We start from the raw sequence: 18,761 nt of genomic DNA on the forward strand, positions 1-18,761 counted from the left end.
TTAAACAGTTTCAGCTGCTTTGGTTGCACTAGAGGGGCGACAATGAGACAACTCTCAAAACACTAACGGTTTTGCAGGTCGGGCCACTAACTTTTTTTTGCCCATCCTAGTCGCTTCTGACTGTTTTTCACTAGTTTTGTATTTGTCTAGGGTCAGTGTCACTATGACAGCTATCATAGGCTCCAGCCCCAAATAGAAATGCTGCACCTGTAAGAACCTCCCCCCAAAACATACAGCTCAAAAATATTAAAATGCACAGATGCATAATTTAACAATCTTCTTGTAGAGTGTGAGTGTGTGTGTGAGAGAGAGAGATAGAAAGTGTCTGTATGTGTTTTTGTCATGAAACGTACTTAAAAATTAGGGGGGGAAGCCGCAATACAGCACAACACAGGGCTGATATGGTACTATGAGGTCTTTAACTATGAGATCTCGTGGGAAAACCAAAATGCATCATTACAAACCATCTGGGAATTGTTAGTCTGCTTTATCGGGAGCAACAAAGGTACATACAGGAAGAAGGTGCTTTGTTCTGGACTATTTGAGAACACAGAGCCTATATGATCATTCACAGCTAGTTACCGCATACAGATCTTGGCACATCTATATTACCTTGCTGCATCCCAGAATGCAAAGCATACTGGCTCAAACTTGTAGTGTACACTTGGTAGTTGGTTTGACTCTACATTAATATTTAATGTATTGACAATAGTCATATTTTAAAATGACATTTTGATGGGATTAACAGAAATATCTGAAAAGCTTCTGGCTTTAAGGCCACAGATTCTGCCTTCTTATGCTTGTATTTAAGTCTAATTCACTCACTAATAAAAAGTAAACTAAATCTGGTTTAAAAATAATCTATAGGTAGCGTCAGCATGCAGAAGACCAGCACAGTTACTATCCTATTCACCTTGTTTCTGTATACAAATACAGCTTACATGAAGGTACTCCAAGTCTGGTTAAATACATATACTCCAACTTTGCAATTTGATTTACATAAAAATGCACATAGACACAGACAGTGTAAATCTAAAGATTTTATTTTGTATGACTTTATGTTCAGATAATTAGAAAATGACAACTCCTTTTCTTGTCACAGTCTCCTAGTCTATTAAACTAGAATATAAATCCCTAAAGCAAAAAGTAACTAAGTTTAAGGTGGCTAAACCTGCACTGGACTGGCTCTCAAAGCCGGGCTAAATGCAGGCACCACAGTCATTAGTGAGGTGAAACCTTGTTTCTGCCCTTCTCCGCCATCAGTCTGGAGTGCGTTTGATCACATTTGCCATAGTTGCTTAAGCTACCTTTCCAGGGTGTACCCCGCCTCTCGGTCTACGGTAGCTGGGATAGGCTTCAGAGGCCGACAGAGCAGCGAGCAGTGCAACCAGTTGTAGTCACAGCTCAGGTGAAGACCATCTGTGTTTGCTGGCAAACTTTTCAAACATACATTCTCAAACAATTATGCCAAATTTGGGACAGCCTCTCTGTGGCTGTCCAGCTTATTGTTCTTCACACGTATCGTATGTAGAGTTCCATACGACTGTTGATTTTGTTTTGTGTTCTGGAGACTTATTAGATTTTTGATCAATCTGCTACGCTCACTGTAGGAACATTTATTTGGAATATTCCATGTCAGCACTCTCTTCAATTTCATCTCAGCATTCCAATAAAGAGTTGTGAAATTCCTTTAGATGGAGGCCTGATCCCTAACCGAAACAAGTGTTAAACAGGCTGAGGCACGAGCAGTGAACGCACAGGCTGTAGCATCAGCTGCAGCAGCTAGCTTCAATAAAAACTACAGAACTACAAAGTACATGTGCTTGTGACAAAAATAAAACTACACAGAGAAATTTCTCTGCAGTTAGATGGACAGTTTCCCGTCTCATCTGAGGTAGTAAATAAGTAGAAATATCATTAAAGGCAAGTACAGAAATGACTCTCCAATATAGCACTCAAGCCCACGTGTATACGCAGGCCGTCAGAATGACTTCTGAATAATTCCCCTTCTTCAGTGCTAAAAACTGCTTCATGTTAAAACAATTTCTAATGATTGCTGCAAAAGTTACGTGACAATGTAGAGGTAGAAGGTTTGAATTATGTCTGCAACTACATAAAGAACAAATCTACCTTTAAAGTTTCAATATAATGGCACCAAAAGAGTCCAAACAACTAAAAGCAAACAGAAATAAAGCAGAAAGCCACAGTTCCAGGTCTGAGGTACACATCAAATTCAAACTTTTTGAGAATTGTCCTAAGTGCTTCAACCCAGTCACGAGATTAGACACTCTTAGAGAGGCACAACAGTAGCATTTTAAGACAATGTGAAGCCTGGCACAGTTCTAATTAGAGGGGTTTATGAATGAAGGTTGAGGAAAGAGTCATCTAAATGACTCCCTCTCTAAAGATCACATCAGTCACTTCACACCAGTTGAAGACTTAAAACCATTCCACCAGCCCTGACACATTGGGTGAATGTCAGGTAACTGGGTCTGTTACTGGAGGCTTCTTGTTTTCCTGTGACACCATCCACTCTTTAGCTGCTTCCCCGTGTATCAGCAGCAAAGGTGAGACCAGGACAAGAGGGATGAGGGTGCTTATAGTGCTAATTTTATCAGATTCAGAGTCCAGCACCACAGCCACTGAAGAACGGTGTTAATAGCAACAGTGAAATGGGTAGAAATGCTCCACGTGGATGTTCGTGCTCGGTTCTAACAGTGCTCACATCCAGTGGTCCAGTTCAGAAAAAAGAAAACACAGGTAACAGGGTGGAATGTGAAGCTTCCTTCTGCTTAAATCAGTTCCCAGCGGCCCCACGTCAGGTCACGAAGCCAGGGCGGCCACCGTCCAACCAATACTTTCTACCATTTCCAGCAATCCCTTGATTCACATGTGTACATTTAAAAGGTTTCTCGTCATGCTGTGGTCATTGCAGCAGCAGCCGCCAATGAGAAAAATAATATTAAGCTGACTTGAAAAAACACACCCAAACCTAGAAAACATGGGATCCAGTGGTTTGTTTAAATATTCCCCATAAATATGAAAGTAACAGATTTTTCTCTGTAATACTGCATCCTGTTCATACTGGCCGTTAAATGACACCCCAGTAATGTATTTCAGCCTCCTAAATGTCCATATTTTGTTTCTCCCTGCTAGTCTGTCCAGAGTGGAGGCCACTTTTCAGCCCCTCTGGGACAGGCTCCAGCAACCTGGACTCCGAGATGGTTTAAGAAACTGAATAGCTGGAGAGCAAACTGTGATTCACCCAGTTGCTCTTTACAGGTAATCCATTGCTGCAACTCAAAAACAGAAATATTTGGAACAAAACAGGTAGTACTGCACAATGAGTTCATTTTGCTCTAAGGAAACTTTGTCTTATCAGTTCCTATTGTGTCAAATATTCCGGTTCAGAGTCAGAACATTTCGAAACCTGTTTCCCCATCGGTAACAGTCGAGCAGCCCCCCCCATGTGTTTTGGCATGTCTTCGGTGAAAATAAAAAATAAAAGATTTATGACTAAATGTCCCTAAGCTTCTAAAAAGGGACTGTGTTAATGGTCACAAAGCTCATTGTATTTCATTTGTGCTTCATTTCCAGTAAGATGGATGAGATGTTTGATCTGACAGACATTTGTACAGGGTTGCTGAAACTTGAAGCAGACAAAATACGCTTCATTTTGAAAGACAATAACATGTGGATACATCGTATGGATGATGCACGGCATTGACAGGAAGCTGATCCAAATGTCAAACAAACAGGTGCTCTGAGGCTTAGTCTTTTCGGTAGTGCTCGCTCTCTGTAATGCGCCAATGTTTTCACATCCACCTGAGTAAGGAAGGTGTCCGTTTCTCACAGATGACAGGCTCAGTGAGAGCAATGAGCAGCACCCATATGAAGTGCATCTACTGTTTCTAGATGGAGAAGTACAAGTATATTTTGGTTGCAGTTAAAACATCTACACCTTCTTAAACATTCAAGCTTACTTTAAATAATGAGGTAATACTGCTGAGGTGATTTGTTGCGTTCAACAATATCTAAAACAAGACATCTGTTTTACAGTAAAGACGCCGTTCCTTAATTTGACTATTTTCATGAACAAAGACATCGAGCACTGCGCGGGGACAGCTGCTTACTGCTGAAAGGCCTGGTAGTAATGAGGTAGGGAAGTGGATGTGCTCATAGCAGGACTGCTGTATGCCTGAGGTAGTTGGGTGTGGTTGTGGGGCCCAGGGCCCTGTGGTGCATTAGCCTGCGGAGACTGGAAGAAGGTGAACGGCCCTGGAGCCTGGGAGGACAGCCCGGTGGAAGAGGATGGAGAGCACGCGGTGGTGGTGGTGGTAGTTGGATAGCTCATCACTAAGCTTCCCATCCCCATGTGAGGGCTGTACGGTGGCAGGCTGAAAGGTAAGAAGCTCAGCAGGGGTCCCAGGTCCATGTTAGTGGTGCAGGACAACTCAGCTGAGGGCACAGCAGGGCTCCTGGACATCAAGTGTGGGTCACCACCAGCACTCACCCCTTCAGCCAGAACGTCCCTCTGAGGGGAAGCAGAAGTAGAGGTAGAGGAGTTTACTGCACTCAGGTGAGGCGCGGGGGCACTCTGCAGGTCCAGCAGGAAGCTGTCCACGTCGCCACGAGGATATGAGGTAGAGCCGTGGTGCTGGTACCGTGGCATGTTGCTGTAATGCTGCTGCTGCGGAGATGCCGATGGTGCCAGGTGATGATGGTGGGGTTGGGAAGACTGAGCGGGCATGTGGCGAGCCACACCCATGCTCGAGGACAAGGAGCCTTGAATAAGGCCATGAGGTTGGCCCATGCCAGGGACAGGACTGGCCATGTGGTACGAGGAGTACATTTCCCTGGAAAAAGACTCGATGGGCTCCTTGGAGACAGAGGCCATCTCAGTGGTGACTGGGCTGGGCTCCTCTTTTACTGGGCACATAGTGGAGGGGCTCGGTGTAGCCACAGGAGTGCTGGAACTGCAGGGTGGCATCAACCCCGTCTCCTGGGCATGGCTCTTCTTCAAATGGCGAGTCAGGTGGTCTCTGCGGCCAAAGCGTTGGGCACAGCGCGGACACAGGAAGTCACGGCGTCCTGTGTGCACCACCGCATGACGGCGCACATCCTTACGTGTGTAAAAACGGCGGTCGCATCTCTCACAGGAGTACTTCCTCTCTCTTACTGGCACCACAACATTAATGCTTCCCTCTGACGGTGGAGGCCTGTCAATATGGCCACCCAGGTGCTCCAGCAGGGAAGGAGCGACATCTGAGCAGGGCAGGGCTGCTGCAGCACTGTGAGCTGCCACGAGGTGGCGTCTGTAACCTAGCTGGGTGTTGTACTGCTTCCCACAGTCCTGGCAGTGAAAAAGCTGCCGAACGGCAGGATGGCTCTCCTGTGGCTGGCTCTTTAGATGGTCTTGCTGGTGGAACATGGTCTAATACAATGGTGGGTTTCGGCTTTGCTGCTCAGGGACTCTGGCCACGAGCCTGCGCTGATAAACACAAAACTCATGAGGAGACGGTACTATCAGCCCACGGAGTTCGGATCGTTTGTTAAAGTGCACGATAAATGCTAAGTGCTGTCTGACGGTCTCTTGCAGCAATGACTAGAGGTCTGTCCTGCCTTACTGGGGCAAGCCTGTGTCCAGCACTTGGTTTCTGTGACAGCAGCTGCCATAGCAACCCCAAAAGGGCTGTTGTGATGAGGAGCTTTGGAAGCTGAGACTGGGTCTGTGTGTTTCCTGAGAAATGTTCTTGTGTTGGCCTGCAGTCTAATTTAGCATTCAGTAGCTGAATGACAGGAAGCCCGGCATCTTCACAGACCTGCAAAACAGAAAAGTGCAGGAAAATGCGTCAGTGTGTTCACATGAAACCTCTGGGCTTAGATGGCGTGCTGCAGACGTCACATGACAACTACAACAACAACAATAATAGTAATAGTACCACTATATCACCAAAAGATGGTTCTCTCAGAGCTCAAACACTTAAAGCTACAACTGTTAAGTTATTAGACTACTGTTCTCGTTTGTACACACGCATGCACAGAGTTATCAAAGCAATTAAAACTGTTTTCTGTTTAGCTGATACATGCCTACTCGTGTATGCAGTGAGGTAATCATATACATGACATTGGCATTTGTCTTTCTTTACTGTGCCAGAATTTTAATAGTTTCAGAACACAAAAACAGGTAAATTATTTGTGCCAAAGGAGAAACAGTTTAGACATGAGCTGCCAGTAGAAGAAGGTTTGAGGGTTCACCTTTATTAGAGAACACATAGTGATAGCGCATAGACTAGACACAAACGCAGTGAGCGAGCAGAGGGAGACACCCAGCAAGGAGGCTCTAGTCAGCCGGAACAAGCACTGCTGCATCTAGCCATGCAGACATTTCTGCATCTTTGCCATTCAAAGACACGTGTATATGGTTTATTTTATGTAATATTAAATACTGAACTGTAAATTTTCAAGAAGAAATTTTTTTATTCAGGGGTTTCATAAAAGCCTTATTTTTAATATATTTATTACTACTTGGGAGAATGCACGAGGTTTAAGTCAATGTCAAAGAAAACTAAATAAACATGCAATCTAAACAAAATGCATCTTTACTCTGTCTTTTTGGAAGGCCTTTTTGACTTTTGTTTATTTCTGTGTGTTTAAGTGTACAAGTGAATGAGTGAGTTTGTGTCTGTAAGCCCTTAAAGGAGAATGTGGTAGCTCCAATGAAGAGAAGCAAGCATATCAGCATTCTGAAGTTTGCCCTGTGCTTTGATGCAATGTTTCTGTGCTGTTGAAAACAAGACGTTATGATAGAGTAGACATTAATATTTACTGTCCAACCTAAAATCACTCAGGTCAGTGTGTATATGAACACAATTTAACTGAGATAGTATTTTATATTATTTCATTTTCAATCTGGAAAAAAAAAAAAAAAAGACATGAAAACCTTGAAATAAATTACACGCCGTGCCCCATTTTTTGCCCGTTTGCTTCCACAATAAGACGGCTGACATCAGCCTTCAGCAAACATGTATCAGACCACATTAAGAGTTTATCTGCATATCTTAATGCATCTTCTGGATGCTCACTGCAGATTTTTCTCTGTGTAAAACAAAGAGCGGTGGATGGAACAGCTACAAAGTTTGCTTGTCTTCATGTCGGAGTTTGTTGATCAGGTGCTTTGATGAAGAACTTGGTTAGTTTCTGCCAGCAAAGGTTTTAATGGTGATTACGGGAACAGCGCTAGTGTTTTGAACACGAGAAACACATTTTCTTTCACTCAAGCTGAGTTCACAAAGTATCAAAGCAAAGAATTTGTGTCTAAATTTTTTTTATAATTAAATTATTCGAAATACCCGATGAATCACTGCGGCCCTAGTTGCATGCCCACGTGAGGTTTTCAGACAAATTCACGTCGTGGTAGTCTACCATGACCACTGTGACCTGGATGACTAAGAACCTACACTGACATCTTAGGGATATTTCATTACAATGTTTTTGTTTTCGTTCAAGTTTTCTCTTTCATCCCTCCCTCCTTTTCCATGGTTTTCTTACTTCTTTCACTGCACCGATCACCTGTTTTCCTACACAGTCACAAACCACCCCCCTGATTTTTACACATCGGCATGGCACAATCACACACACACGCACTCAGTGTCAGCACATCCACTATAGCCTCACAGACAAGTACGTACATGCTCCATCCATCTATTCTCTTCCACTTATCCTTGCCAGGGTCGCAGGGGGGCTGAAGCCTATTCCAGCTGTCCTAGAGAGGAAGGGTACTCCCTGGACAGGTCGCCAGGCATCCGTAGGGTTAACAGATAGAGACACACAACCACTCACACTCACACCTATGGGCAATTTAGAGCTTCCAGTTAACCTATCCCCACTAACTGCATGTCTTTGGACTGTGAGAGGAAGCCGGAGCGCCCGGAAAGAACCCATGCAAACATGGGAAGAACATGCAAACTCCACACAGAAAGACCCTGGCTTGATGGTGGAATTGAACTCACTGTTGCCTCACACCTCTTGGTGTAACAGTGCAAACCACAGTGCCACTGTGCTACCCTTACTCATTTCCATTAGTATTATTATACTCACAGTACATTCATAATGTAACAATGTAATATATCACTTGTTCTTGGGGGCGACCTCAACTTGGGACTAATTGAAGAAATGGACAGGAGCAAATTCTGTGTCGATAAATTTTTATAATTGATGTTAGGGCTGCACGATTAATCGTTAGAAAATCGCGATCTCGATTCATACAACGATAAAAAAATTTTTTTTTAAAAAAGACGACGACGACTGTACCGCATTTTGATCCGGGACGTACTCTGCATGAAAACAAGCGCTCACTCTTCCTGCTCAACAAATGACAAGGGCGGAGCCTTATACCACGTGATACAGAAGCTGTGCCGTGTGATGCTAAAATTAGCAGGGAAAAAAACAACGGAGAGCACGTCAGGGATGACGAGAAAGTGACAGGAGAAAATCCGTCCCGGTCAACCACCCAAACATCAATATCGGTAACCTTATACAGCGCTTCCCTTAAAGCTGGGCGATATGAGATTTTTTCATATCACGATATGTTTTTTTCATTTCAGGCAATAACGATATCTATCACGATATAAGCCAAATAACTATATTTGTAAGATTTAAATGTGCCGTTGCTCACAAGTAAAATGTGAAATAATCAGCAGCTTGTTTTTATTTAAATATTTATTTCCCATAATAAGTTCAACAGGGTAGATGTACTTAAGGAACATGAGACTTTTTCAGATAAATAAAGGCAAATATTGCAAACTACACAAAAGGCAGCCGCTAAAGCGTTTAAGTTTCAAAATAGAACAAACGAAACAGACTACTAAATTGTCAATTCCACTTAGAAACAAAATATTAATTCTAAAAATAAATCTTAGTTTGTTTTACAGAAGAACAGACAAAACTAACTTTTGTCAATATCAAATAAACTGAGAACTAAAAGGAAATTCTCAATCTCTCCTTGTTGTATAGCTTAGCTTTTCAAACAGTTTTAACAGTTACTTTAGTCTGACAAAAGCCGAATGACGAATTAGCGCTTCCAGTCAGAGACTGAGGCTACGTCCACACGTACACGGGTGTTTTTGAAAACGGAGATTTTCCGTTTTCGTTTTAAAAAATAATCCCGTCCACACATAAAGGCAGAAATGAAGGAAAACGCTGCTATGAACATGCCAAAGCAGCAGGTGGCGCTAGATTCCTAACCGTGCAGAAATGTTGGCCAATCAGAAGTCTAGAAGCCTCGGTGGGAAAAAGTAAACAAAGCTGGGGCATAGAAGCAGACCCGAGTCGTATGTGTGGATGGACAGTAACTGTGTATATGTAAGCATTTAAACACTGCAGAGAGTAGAATTAACAGTATTGTAGAAATTCATTTCACCGAAACAATAACGTGGCGCACAGTGTGACGCATGCACCAGTTTATTGTATTTCCAGACTTGCTTTCGGCACATTTACAGTGCAGCTACTCTGTTTTTTGTCAGACTTGAAATAGCCGAAATACCTTCACACTACGGAGCTTCTATGGCTCTTCCGTTCGACAATCTCTCCGGCGTTGGAACCATCATCTGTTTTCTCTTCGGTCACGCTCGGTTGATTTTTCTAGTCGGCACACTCATTTCCTCCATTACCCGCTGGCTGCTTCCCAAACAAACACACGTGCGGCTTGGCACTTGTGCTGTACGTAACAAGTCACGCGACGTGACGCTGCGGCTGTGATTGGTTCGGCTCTGCGCTACTTAGTTTGGATTGGCTGACCTTTTTTAAAAAAAAAAATTTATTTTAAGAGGACAAGAGCGGCGAAGTCTATCGCGATAGCTTAATTTCTCTATCGAGTAAAAGTTATATCGCGATACATATCGTTATCGTTCTATCGCCCAGCTCTAGCTTCCCTATACCCGTCGAACTCCCGCAGGCACAAAGAAATTACGGAGGCTATCACTTATCACCTGACCAAAGATATGGCTCCCATCAACACTGTGCAAAACGAGGGATTTAGGAAAATGATCAACACCCTAGACAAATGCTACACAGTGCCGTCCCGCAACTATTTTTCTATCCGGTTGTTCAGTGATGACGCGACGAATCCTACTTCCGGGTCTAAAGTAGTCTGCGTTTAATATGGCTTTTGTGTTGTTAACATGTTTAATGTTTTGTATTTTCTTCTATTTGATCTCAAAAAGCTCCTAAAACAGTCAGTGATCCCTGTTGACCTCCCTCGGCTTTTATTACCGCTAATCATTTATTTAAGCTCAGTTTTTAAAACCCTAGGATGTAACTACAGCCCAGCCCATGCAGCAGTATATGAATGACTAACCTCGTATTGTGGATGGATTATCTCAGTTGTTCTCCTGGCTGAAGTTTGGTCCTTTTACAGCATCCTGCCATGCGATTACATTTGTTTCTGACCACCGAGAACACTCACGTTAACTTTTATCGAGTGGAAAAAAGGTTAGCTTGTTCATATTATGCTAACATAGCTGTGTCGCTAGCGGTCACATAGCACATCATTATATACCAGCTAGCCCAACTTCAGTAACCCTACAAACGTCACTGCTGTTTAGTTTTCTGTCTTCATTTATGCTGGAAGTGATAGCAGAGCTGCACGTTTTAATTTGTTTCCAAAACCCCGCAGTCAGGACATGCTATATTGTATTTAGATAGAAGCTAGCGAGCTAACTCCCTGCTAACTTCTAACTCCGTTAAATGTCATAAATTCGGTTTTCATGGATGCCTGGATGTTAAACTCAATTGTTACACCTGGTAGAGCAGAACGCTGATCATTTTATTAAAGATGAAAGACTTTAGACAGTTTTTCAACTCTCAGTAATGCCATAGTGATCGTTTGATATATGGACCTGCAGCGGAGTTTAGACCCAGACACGGCTAGTGACGTCAGACTGAACAACCGGATAGTTGCACTACCTGCTCTATACACGCAGTGTCGAGCAACGGTGGAGACGGAATTTCAAGCAGTACAACATTTTGCGGCAACAACAAAACGTGAGACATTTGTTGTTTTTATGTTTATTTATTGTTTTTATGTTCAGTCTCAACTGTTACGAAGTTGATGTGCAGTTAATAAATGCAATAAATATTTATACTGGAAAAGAAAATCGTGAGAGAATCGTGATCTCAATTCTAAGCCAAAAAATCGTGATTCTCATTTTATGCAAAATCGTGCAGCCCTAATTGATGTCATCGATTATGCTGATGAATCGTTGCAGCCCAAGTGGAAAGTTAAAGTTTTTGTACCACAAAATGTTTATGCAAATTGGAGATGGTTGAGCAAACAGCCCAAATTTATTTGAGATGGAGTGACTCAATTAGGTGGTTAGGCACAGAGAAAGTGAGGCACAGAAAAATTAGATTAGATAAATAACATTTTTGTACAGAAAGGAAGCCAGCTAATGTGTCTCTCTATGAATCTCTGTGAATGTTGGATAGAAACCACTTAAGCATAGAAAAAAGTGCTTATATAAATGAGTGTATGAGACATGTTGTATAAAGCACTTTGAGTGCTCAGGTAGAGAAGAAATTGAGGTAGACTCCAATTACCAAAAGGGACAGAGAGCACAAGGATGTCAAACATCTACTGTAGGGTTGCAAAATTCCCGGAATTTTCAAAGATGGAAACTTTCCATGGGAATTAACGGGAATTTATGGGAATAAAGTGGGAATTTTCAAAATTGAAGGATGGCTCTTCTTAGGGAACTTAAATATAATTCAGCAAAGTATATTTTAGCATAATATTGACAAAAACAAACAAATGCAATTCAAATACACTTGAATATCCATACCATTCCTTAATCACATGTACAGAGCACAAGCTTGCTGCATGGCTATTGAGACCACCTACTGGCACTGTGCATGCCTCCATCACATGTACACATGGACCACACTTTTGAGCCTGAAGGACAAAGAGTATTAAAGGCACACATTTGAGCCTGTGGACTTAACAAGTGAGGTAAGTTTTGATGATATTATGGGAAAATATATTCATTAAATGTTTAAATTGTGAATATCACATAAAATGTATTAATATGGTAGATAGCAATCTGATAAGATGCTAAATAAAATGCTAGCATCTGTTAGATGCTAAATAAGCCATAGCTAGTATAACATAAAGAAGATGCTAGCTTCCTCATTTGGCTGTTTTGTTTTGAAGATCATTCCAGTTGTTTAGCTAGCCTTACTATTTATATCTGTTTATTATCATATTGCAATTGTATTATTACGATCTCTTGCATTGCATTAGCATTTTTACAAGCTCTTGTTTTATTTTACAGAAAAATGCCATGTGCGCCATCTGATGTGTGGAGACATTTTACACCAGCTAATGTACAAGGGAAATCTGTATATATGTGTAAGTATTGTGATAAGACGTACGTGAAGAATGCCACAAAAATGCAGCAGCACATTGCAAAGTGCAAAAAAATTCCTCAAGGCCCAACACATGCAGCAGCCAGGAGTTCCACTCAAGAGGAAAATGAATCTGTTTCAGCTGTATCAGAATCAGATACCCACTCATCAGCTCCTGGTCCCTCTGGCATCAGAGGATTCTTTGATTTTATGGATGACACTAGCCAGAAAAACGCAGATGAGTGTTTTGCTCGTGCAGTCTATGCAGCTGGCTCACCCCTGATGCTGACATCCAATGTGTACTGGAAGAGATTTTTGAATGTTCTCCGACCAGCATACATTCCCCCAACCAGACATGCATTGTCTACTCATCTACTGGATGAAGAGTTCAGTCGAGTTCAAGAAAAGGTGAAACAGACCATTAACCAAGCTGACTGTATTTCAGTCATCTCTGATGGATGGTCCAATATCAGGGGACAAGGAATTATTAACTACATAATCACCACTCCTCAGCCTGTGTTCTACAAGAGTGTAGACACAAAGGAAAACGGACACACAGGCCAATACATTGCAGATGAGCTAAAAGTGATCATCAATGACCTTGGACCAGATAAGGTTTTTGCACTGGTCACTGACAATGCAGCCAACATGAAGGTTGCCTGGGCACATGTGGAGGAGACCTACCCACATATAACTACTATTGGCTGTGCTGCCCATACACTAAACCTTCTCCTAAAAGACATAATGGCACTAAAAACAATGGACACTCTGAATAAGAGAGTGAAGCAAGTTCTGAAATATGTTAAAGGCAAACAAGTAACATCCGCTACATTTCTGTCAAAGCAAAAGGAAAAGAACAAGAGTACTACACTGAAGCTTCCCAGCATAACGCGATGGGGTGGTGTTGTTATCATGTTTGACAGCCTTCTGGAGGGAAAGGAGTCTCTGCAAGAGATGGCCATATCCCAGTCTGTAGGCATCGACAGTGACATCAAGAAGGTCATCTTGGATGATGTGTTCTGGGAAAGAGTATCTAGCAGTCGGAAAACCCTCAAACCTATTGCAGCAGCAATAGCGAAGATAGAGGGGGATGGTGCCATCTTGTCAGATGTCCAGTGCCTTTTTGCAAAACTCAAAGAAGAAATCCAGACAATTCTGCCCACTCCCCTACTACTGAAAGGAGAGGAAACGGCTGTGGTCAAGTCATTGGAACAGCGGAGGGAGTTCTGCATGAAGCCAGTGCATGCAGCATACATGCTGGACCCCAAATATGACAAGGGCATACTTTCTGGGGAAGAGATCAACGGTGCCTATGCGGTCATTACAGCCATGTCTGACCACCTGGGTCTCGATAAAGGCAAAGTTCTAGGCAGTTTGGCAAAGTATCGAACAAAGCAAGGCCTTTGGAAAGGGGATGGAATATGGCAGTCATGCCAGCACATATCTGCAGCCACCTGGTGGAAGGGACTATGTGAATCTGAGGCCCTTGCACCTGTAGCCTCCATCCTCCTCCAAATCCCACCATCATCAGCCGCCTCCGAGCGCAACTGGTCACCGTTTGGGAACACCCACACAAAGGTTCGCAACAGGCTCACAAATGTGAGAGTGGAAAAGCTGGTCGGCATTCAGGCAAACCTACGGCTCTTTGAGCCTGACACAGAGCCATCCTCAACAAGGCTGGAAAGTGACACTGAAGAGGAAGACTCAGAGTTGGATGCTGAAGAAGTGGACATGTTGTTGGATGATGATGAGGTCCAGGAAGAGTCTATTGACTGAGCAAAAATGAGAAAAGAGGATTGCTTGAAGGAAGATTTGCATGTTTAATGGGACGTTTTGGAGGATAAGTGGCATTTTTCATTTAACCTTTTGAATGGGACTTTGTGGAGATTTTTGGACAGGGGGCAATTTTGAATGAGCGGGGTTAGGGGATGGTAATATTGAACTCAACATTTCTGTTTTTATTCATCCATGAAACAAGTTATTGAAACGTGTTCTATTCTACTGTACTTACAAATAAATCTGTTGAAATATCTGTTGAAAACATTTTGCATGGAGGTTTTCTTATGATTTCTGTTTATATTTATGCTTGGAAATAATATATTCCCAGTTAGTTCTCCTAAATTCCCATTAATTTCCATAATTCCCATTATTTCCATGGAAAGTTTCCAATATGGAATATTTCCAAAATTCCCAAGCTTAACTTACCATGGAAATTTACCAGAAACTTTTCGGAAATTTACCGGAAATTTTACGCCCCTGTGCAACCCTACAAACATCTGTCAATTCGTAAGCTCAAAGTCTTGATTTTTTTTTCCACCTTGAAAATAATCAACAATTCTTTAATGAGGTCTTACAAAATTGTGCTTGTTCATGCCGTGAATGTTTCACAAGTGTTGCAAAGATTAGGCTTTAACCTCCTAAGACCCAAACTCTTTCATGGCATGCATTTTTAATTTTTCTTTGGCATTTGGGTTGATTGGGACCTGATGAATGTAAAAACAAAGAATTACCAGATTTTTTTTTTTTACCAAATTTTTGTTTAGGTTAGTTAACCTCCAAGGACCTGGCGTCCACATATGAGGACATTTGTTTTAAATTTTGATAGAACAGTGGCAGTATAATGTCCTTGTAAGTGGATATCAGGCCCTTCTAGAGAAAAATTAAGTATTTTGGTCTAGACAACCCAAAATGTGATGTCCACATATGTGGACGCCAGGTCCTTGGAGGTTAACTAACCTAATTTTTTAGATAAAAACAAGATGACAATGATGGCTGACTGCTATCCTTATTCAGTATCACCTGACTCTAATATAAGCAAGTTAACCAATCCTTTTTTGCCCTCAACTATATTTATTACTGACCATTTCCCTAAATAAATTCATGAATGGACGGGTGTTGTTTATTTTTAATATTCAACAATTAGTTGGATTTTAATCTTGATCACAATTTTGGCTTTCTACAATTAAATGGACATGATGGAGCGATACTAAAAATGAGTGTTCCAAATACAGAACACAAAGCAGAAGAAAATCAAGTACTCCCTCAGACAGCCCCTGATGACATGCCTGCTTGTGCCAATTAGAGCGGTCCCCTGCAACATGCAGCATGAAGATTCCTGGACTAGTCTGGACGAGTAACACTATGTACAAAGACAGATAAACAACCAAATTCACGCGTCTGACACAGCAGAAGCTGAAGAGATTGTCCCTCAATGTGGATCATTATCTGTTGTTTAGACATACTGTGGCCATACTGGGAAAGTGACACTAAGCAAGACCAAATGATATGCAAAGCATGCTATGGAGTTTTGTCTGCACTGCAAAACGACAACTAATTCAAAAACAACAACAACAACCCCCTGAAAACACACAATAAAGTGCAGTATGAATGCATGAAGACCAAGAAAAACAGTGCGACAAGATCAAAGTGAAAGGTGTGCTATCCTGATTGCATTTGGGTAAAATGCGCCCAGCTACCTCACTGTACACTGTACACTCCTTGTCGTGCATTAAGATCATCAGGTCAATTACTCCTGGCCCAACCTAAGTTTAGACTGAAGACCAGAGGCGATCGTGCCTTTGCTTCAGCTGCACCCAACCTTTGGAATAGCCTCCCTGCTTCTATTCGAGCCTTGGACTCTATCCAATCCTTTAAATGAAAGCATATCTATTTGACTTGGCTTTCCTGACCAGTTAATACCCTTTTAAATCTTTTAAATTTTAAACTTTTAAATCTTTTATTAAATTGTATTAAATTTATTATTTTATTATTCATTTTACTGCTGTTTTTGTCTTCTTAGCAGATTTTGTATTTATCTAACTCTTCTGGTCTGTTAGTGCCTCTATCCTGTCTGTGCTAGTGCCCGATTTGTACCCTGTTATTGACTCATGCTGACTCTCCATATTACTGTGAAGCACTTTGGTGTGCCTTCGGGTTTTTAAATGTTCTATATAAATAAAACTGTATTGTATTGTATTGTACTGTAAAATCTTTTCATTTATACTTTTTTTCTTCTATGAGATGCACTCAATTTGTTTAAATGAACAGGAATTGCTTTATTTTGATGCAAAGATTTCTGCAAAAATGAAAAATGTGAATGCAGTGTTTATGACATGGAAATAAAAACATTTTTGTCACCAAATTCAATGAGTAATTGTCAAAAATAACTGCAATCGAAGTACTGATAAAAATAGTTGTGATAATCGTTTTGGCCATAATCATGGAGCCCTACTACTCGCAATGTGTTGATGTAAAAGTGATTATGGCTGCTACTTGTGACTTATTAGGAAGCTCACAGATTATTCTTTTTATGTTATTCTCACATTCACATTTGTGAGCGTGTTTGGAAATGTGGCTATGGGGTCAAAGCCTGTGATCAGTCATCTCCATCAGCCTAAACCAGTGGCCACTGCGTGTGCGTTTACATGTTTGGGCCCGTTAGTAATAACCAAACGTTTGCTATATAACTTCTCTAGTTAGTACATGCAGTTTTACTGTCAAGTGCATCATTAAGTTCACTTCACACATACAAATTCACGAGCAGGCTTTGGTGCTGGGCTAACTGCTTTTACTCTGTGCAGAGAATAAGTCACGGTTTTTTGTTTCCATTTAAAGCATTTAAACCGTGATGTTAGACTAAATATTTTATTCCCATGTATAAAAATGTGTGTTCACTTTCAATAATGTTGTTGGTAAATATATTTTTAAAGCGTTAGAATTCACCAATGTTTATTTTCATAGCTCTCGCTCAGTTTCACTTGTTTAGCTGACACTGTGACTGGGAGAAAGTTGGTGCTTTTCCACGATGCTCGCTGAACACGAGGTCCCCGTTCTTCTAACTTGGACAGAGGCACTGAATGAAGCTGACACGAAAAGTAGCGCCGGGATATCGCAGTGCCATCTTGTGGGTCCTAAGTATTGAGCTGCAATCAAATTAATTTCTGCCTAATAACTTTCAGTTCCTGAACTCAACTACTAAGTACCTTCCTGGTGAAGGAGCCAAACTGATGAGTTGACGAGCGCCGGGAAACTGAGCCCACGCAGCTTTGTGGACTGACAAGAGTGGGGGGGCGGGGGGCGGGTGGACAGGGTCATTACCACATCGGGCTAAATATGACCGCTAGCCTGCCTGCGTTTACAACATTCGGCAGTGGATGTGAAATCAGGTTTAGTACTTGTGTATTACCATGTTTATTGGGTCTATAATACACGTGCTTTATATCAGGGACATCCACAGACTGGTGTCAGTGCAACTAAGGATGAAGTCCCGATATTAACCGAGCCAACAAGCTGATTAAACAACAAAAGATGAACGCTTCACTAACTTGCGTCGGAGTTTGTCTCGCAGGAGCTAACTCACATACTTTGCCCAGCAGCGTTAAACTCCAGCTCGGCCGATCAGACGAGGGATCGGTGGTACTTACCGACAGAGCCTAGGTCCACCTCTCCGTCCAGCCTCCGCTCCGACTCCATGTCGACATTTTGCAACAAGTTTAAAGGTGTTTGTTGGACTTCGGGCCTTGACTGCTGGGCGCCGCGCTGGAAGCCAGGCATTCTGGGAGAGTGACGTCACACGGATTTAGAACTGTAGAAAACGGGCTGTGAACACACACACACGGAGATTCAGAATCGCGCTGCTTTTGATGTGACCACTGTTGACAATTTAAACGTAGAACTCACTGAGCAGTGTTCCTGAGTTTGTTACTTTTAAACTACGCATCATTGTTAGACCATAGTTGGCACAATCTTCAGTCCTAAAAATAGGAATCATTTAAATATTGCCCCAGCAAAATGCCCTGTTGGTGCCCATGTGGGGCTACTGTGAGCAGTTGCCCACAGTGGACAGTTCACTGGTCAGGGCTCTTGGACGCCAATTCGAAGTGTTCTACTGTTTTTGTAGTGTTTTTTGTTTTGTTTTTTATCTAGCTATGGTTTTACTGTATTGCCACTGGTTTTGGTATCATAGTCATGTTGAAAAATTAGCTGTTGCCACTCAGATGCTTTCCATGTAGTATTGCATGAAACTTTGACAATGCTTATATCTATTTATAATTCCATCAATTTTGACAAGATCTCCAACAACTTTTTAAATAGACTGACAATGATGTGGAGTTGTTGCTGCCAGTAACACAAAAGTACAAAGTTGCAAAAGCAAGTGAGAATTAAAGAATTTGAAAAAAAGCTATGTGGAGCATGTACGAACTGATATTAATCTTTAATAGGGTTGTCAAAGTTGAGATCAAACAAAACAACTGCCTCCGCCATCTTAGTTTAATTGGTCACATGACTGCATCGTATGACTAAAATTCATCATCGTTTTCGAAAGCCTCCGCGTTTTCGCAGTCCACACTGCGACGTGA

General features: G+C 41.9%; 1 protein-coding gene across 1 annotated transcript; it reads right to left on the bottom strand.

The window, feature by feature from the left end:
* Positions 1-1,027: 1,027 nt before the first annotated feature.
* On the bottom strand, positions 1,028-17,966 carry LOC146684495 (zinc finger protein PLAGL2-like). Its single transcript, XM_085444295.1, has 2 exons — positions 17,826-17,966; positions 1,028-5,822 (listed from the first exon to the last, which is right to left on the bottom strand). Exon 2 carries the CDS (start codon positions 5,429-5,431, stop codon positions 4,130-4,132), a length of 1,302 nt encoding a protein of 433 aa, XP_085300421.1. The 5' UTR covers positions 5,432-5,822; positions 17,826-17,966; the 3' UTR covers positions 1,028-4,129.
* Between the last annotated feature and the right edge of the window lie 795 nt (positions 17,967-18,761).

Source organism: Copadichromis virginalis, linkage group LG20 (assembly GCF_057382275.1).
Source record: "Copadichromis virginalis isolate Kocher_CV1m ecotype Utaka linkage group LG20, C_Virginalis_male_GT1.1, whole genome shotgun sequence".
Lineage (NCBI taxonomy): Eukaryota > Metazoa > Chordata > Actinopteri > Cichliformes > Cichlidae > Copadichromis > Copadichromis virginalis.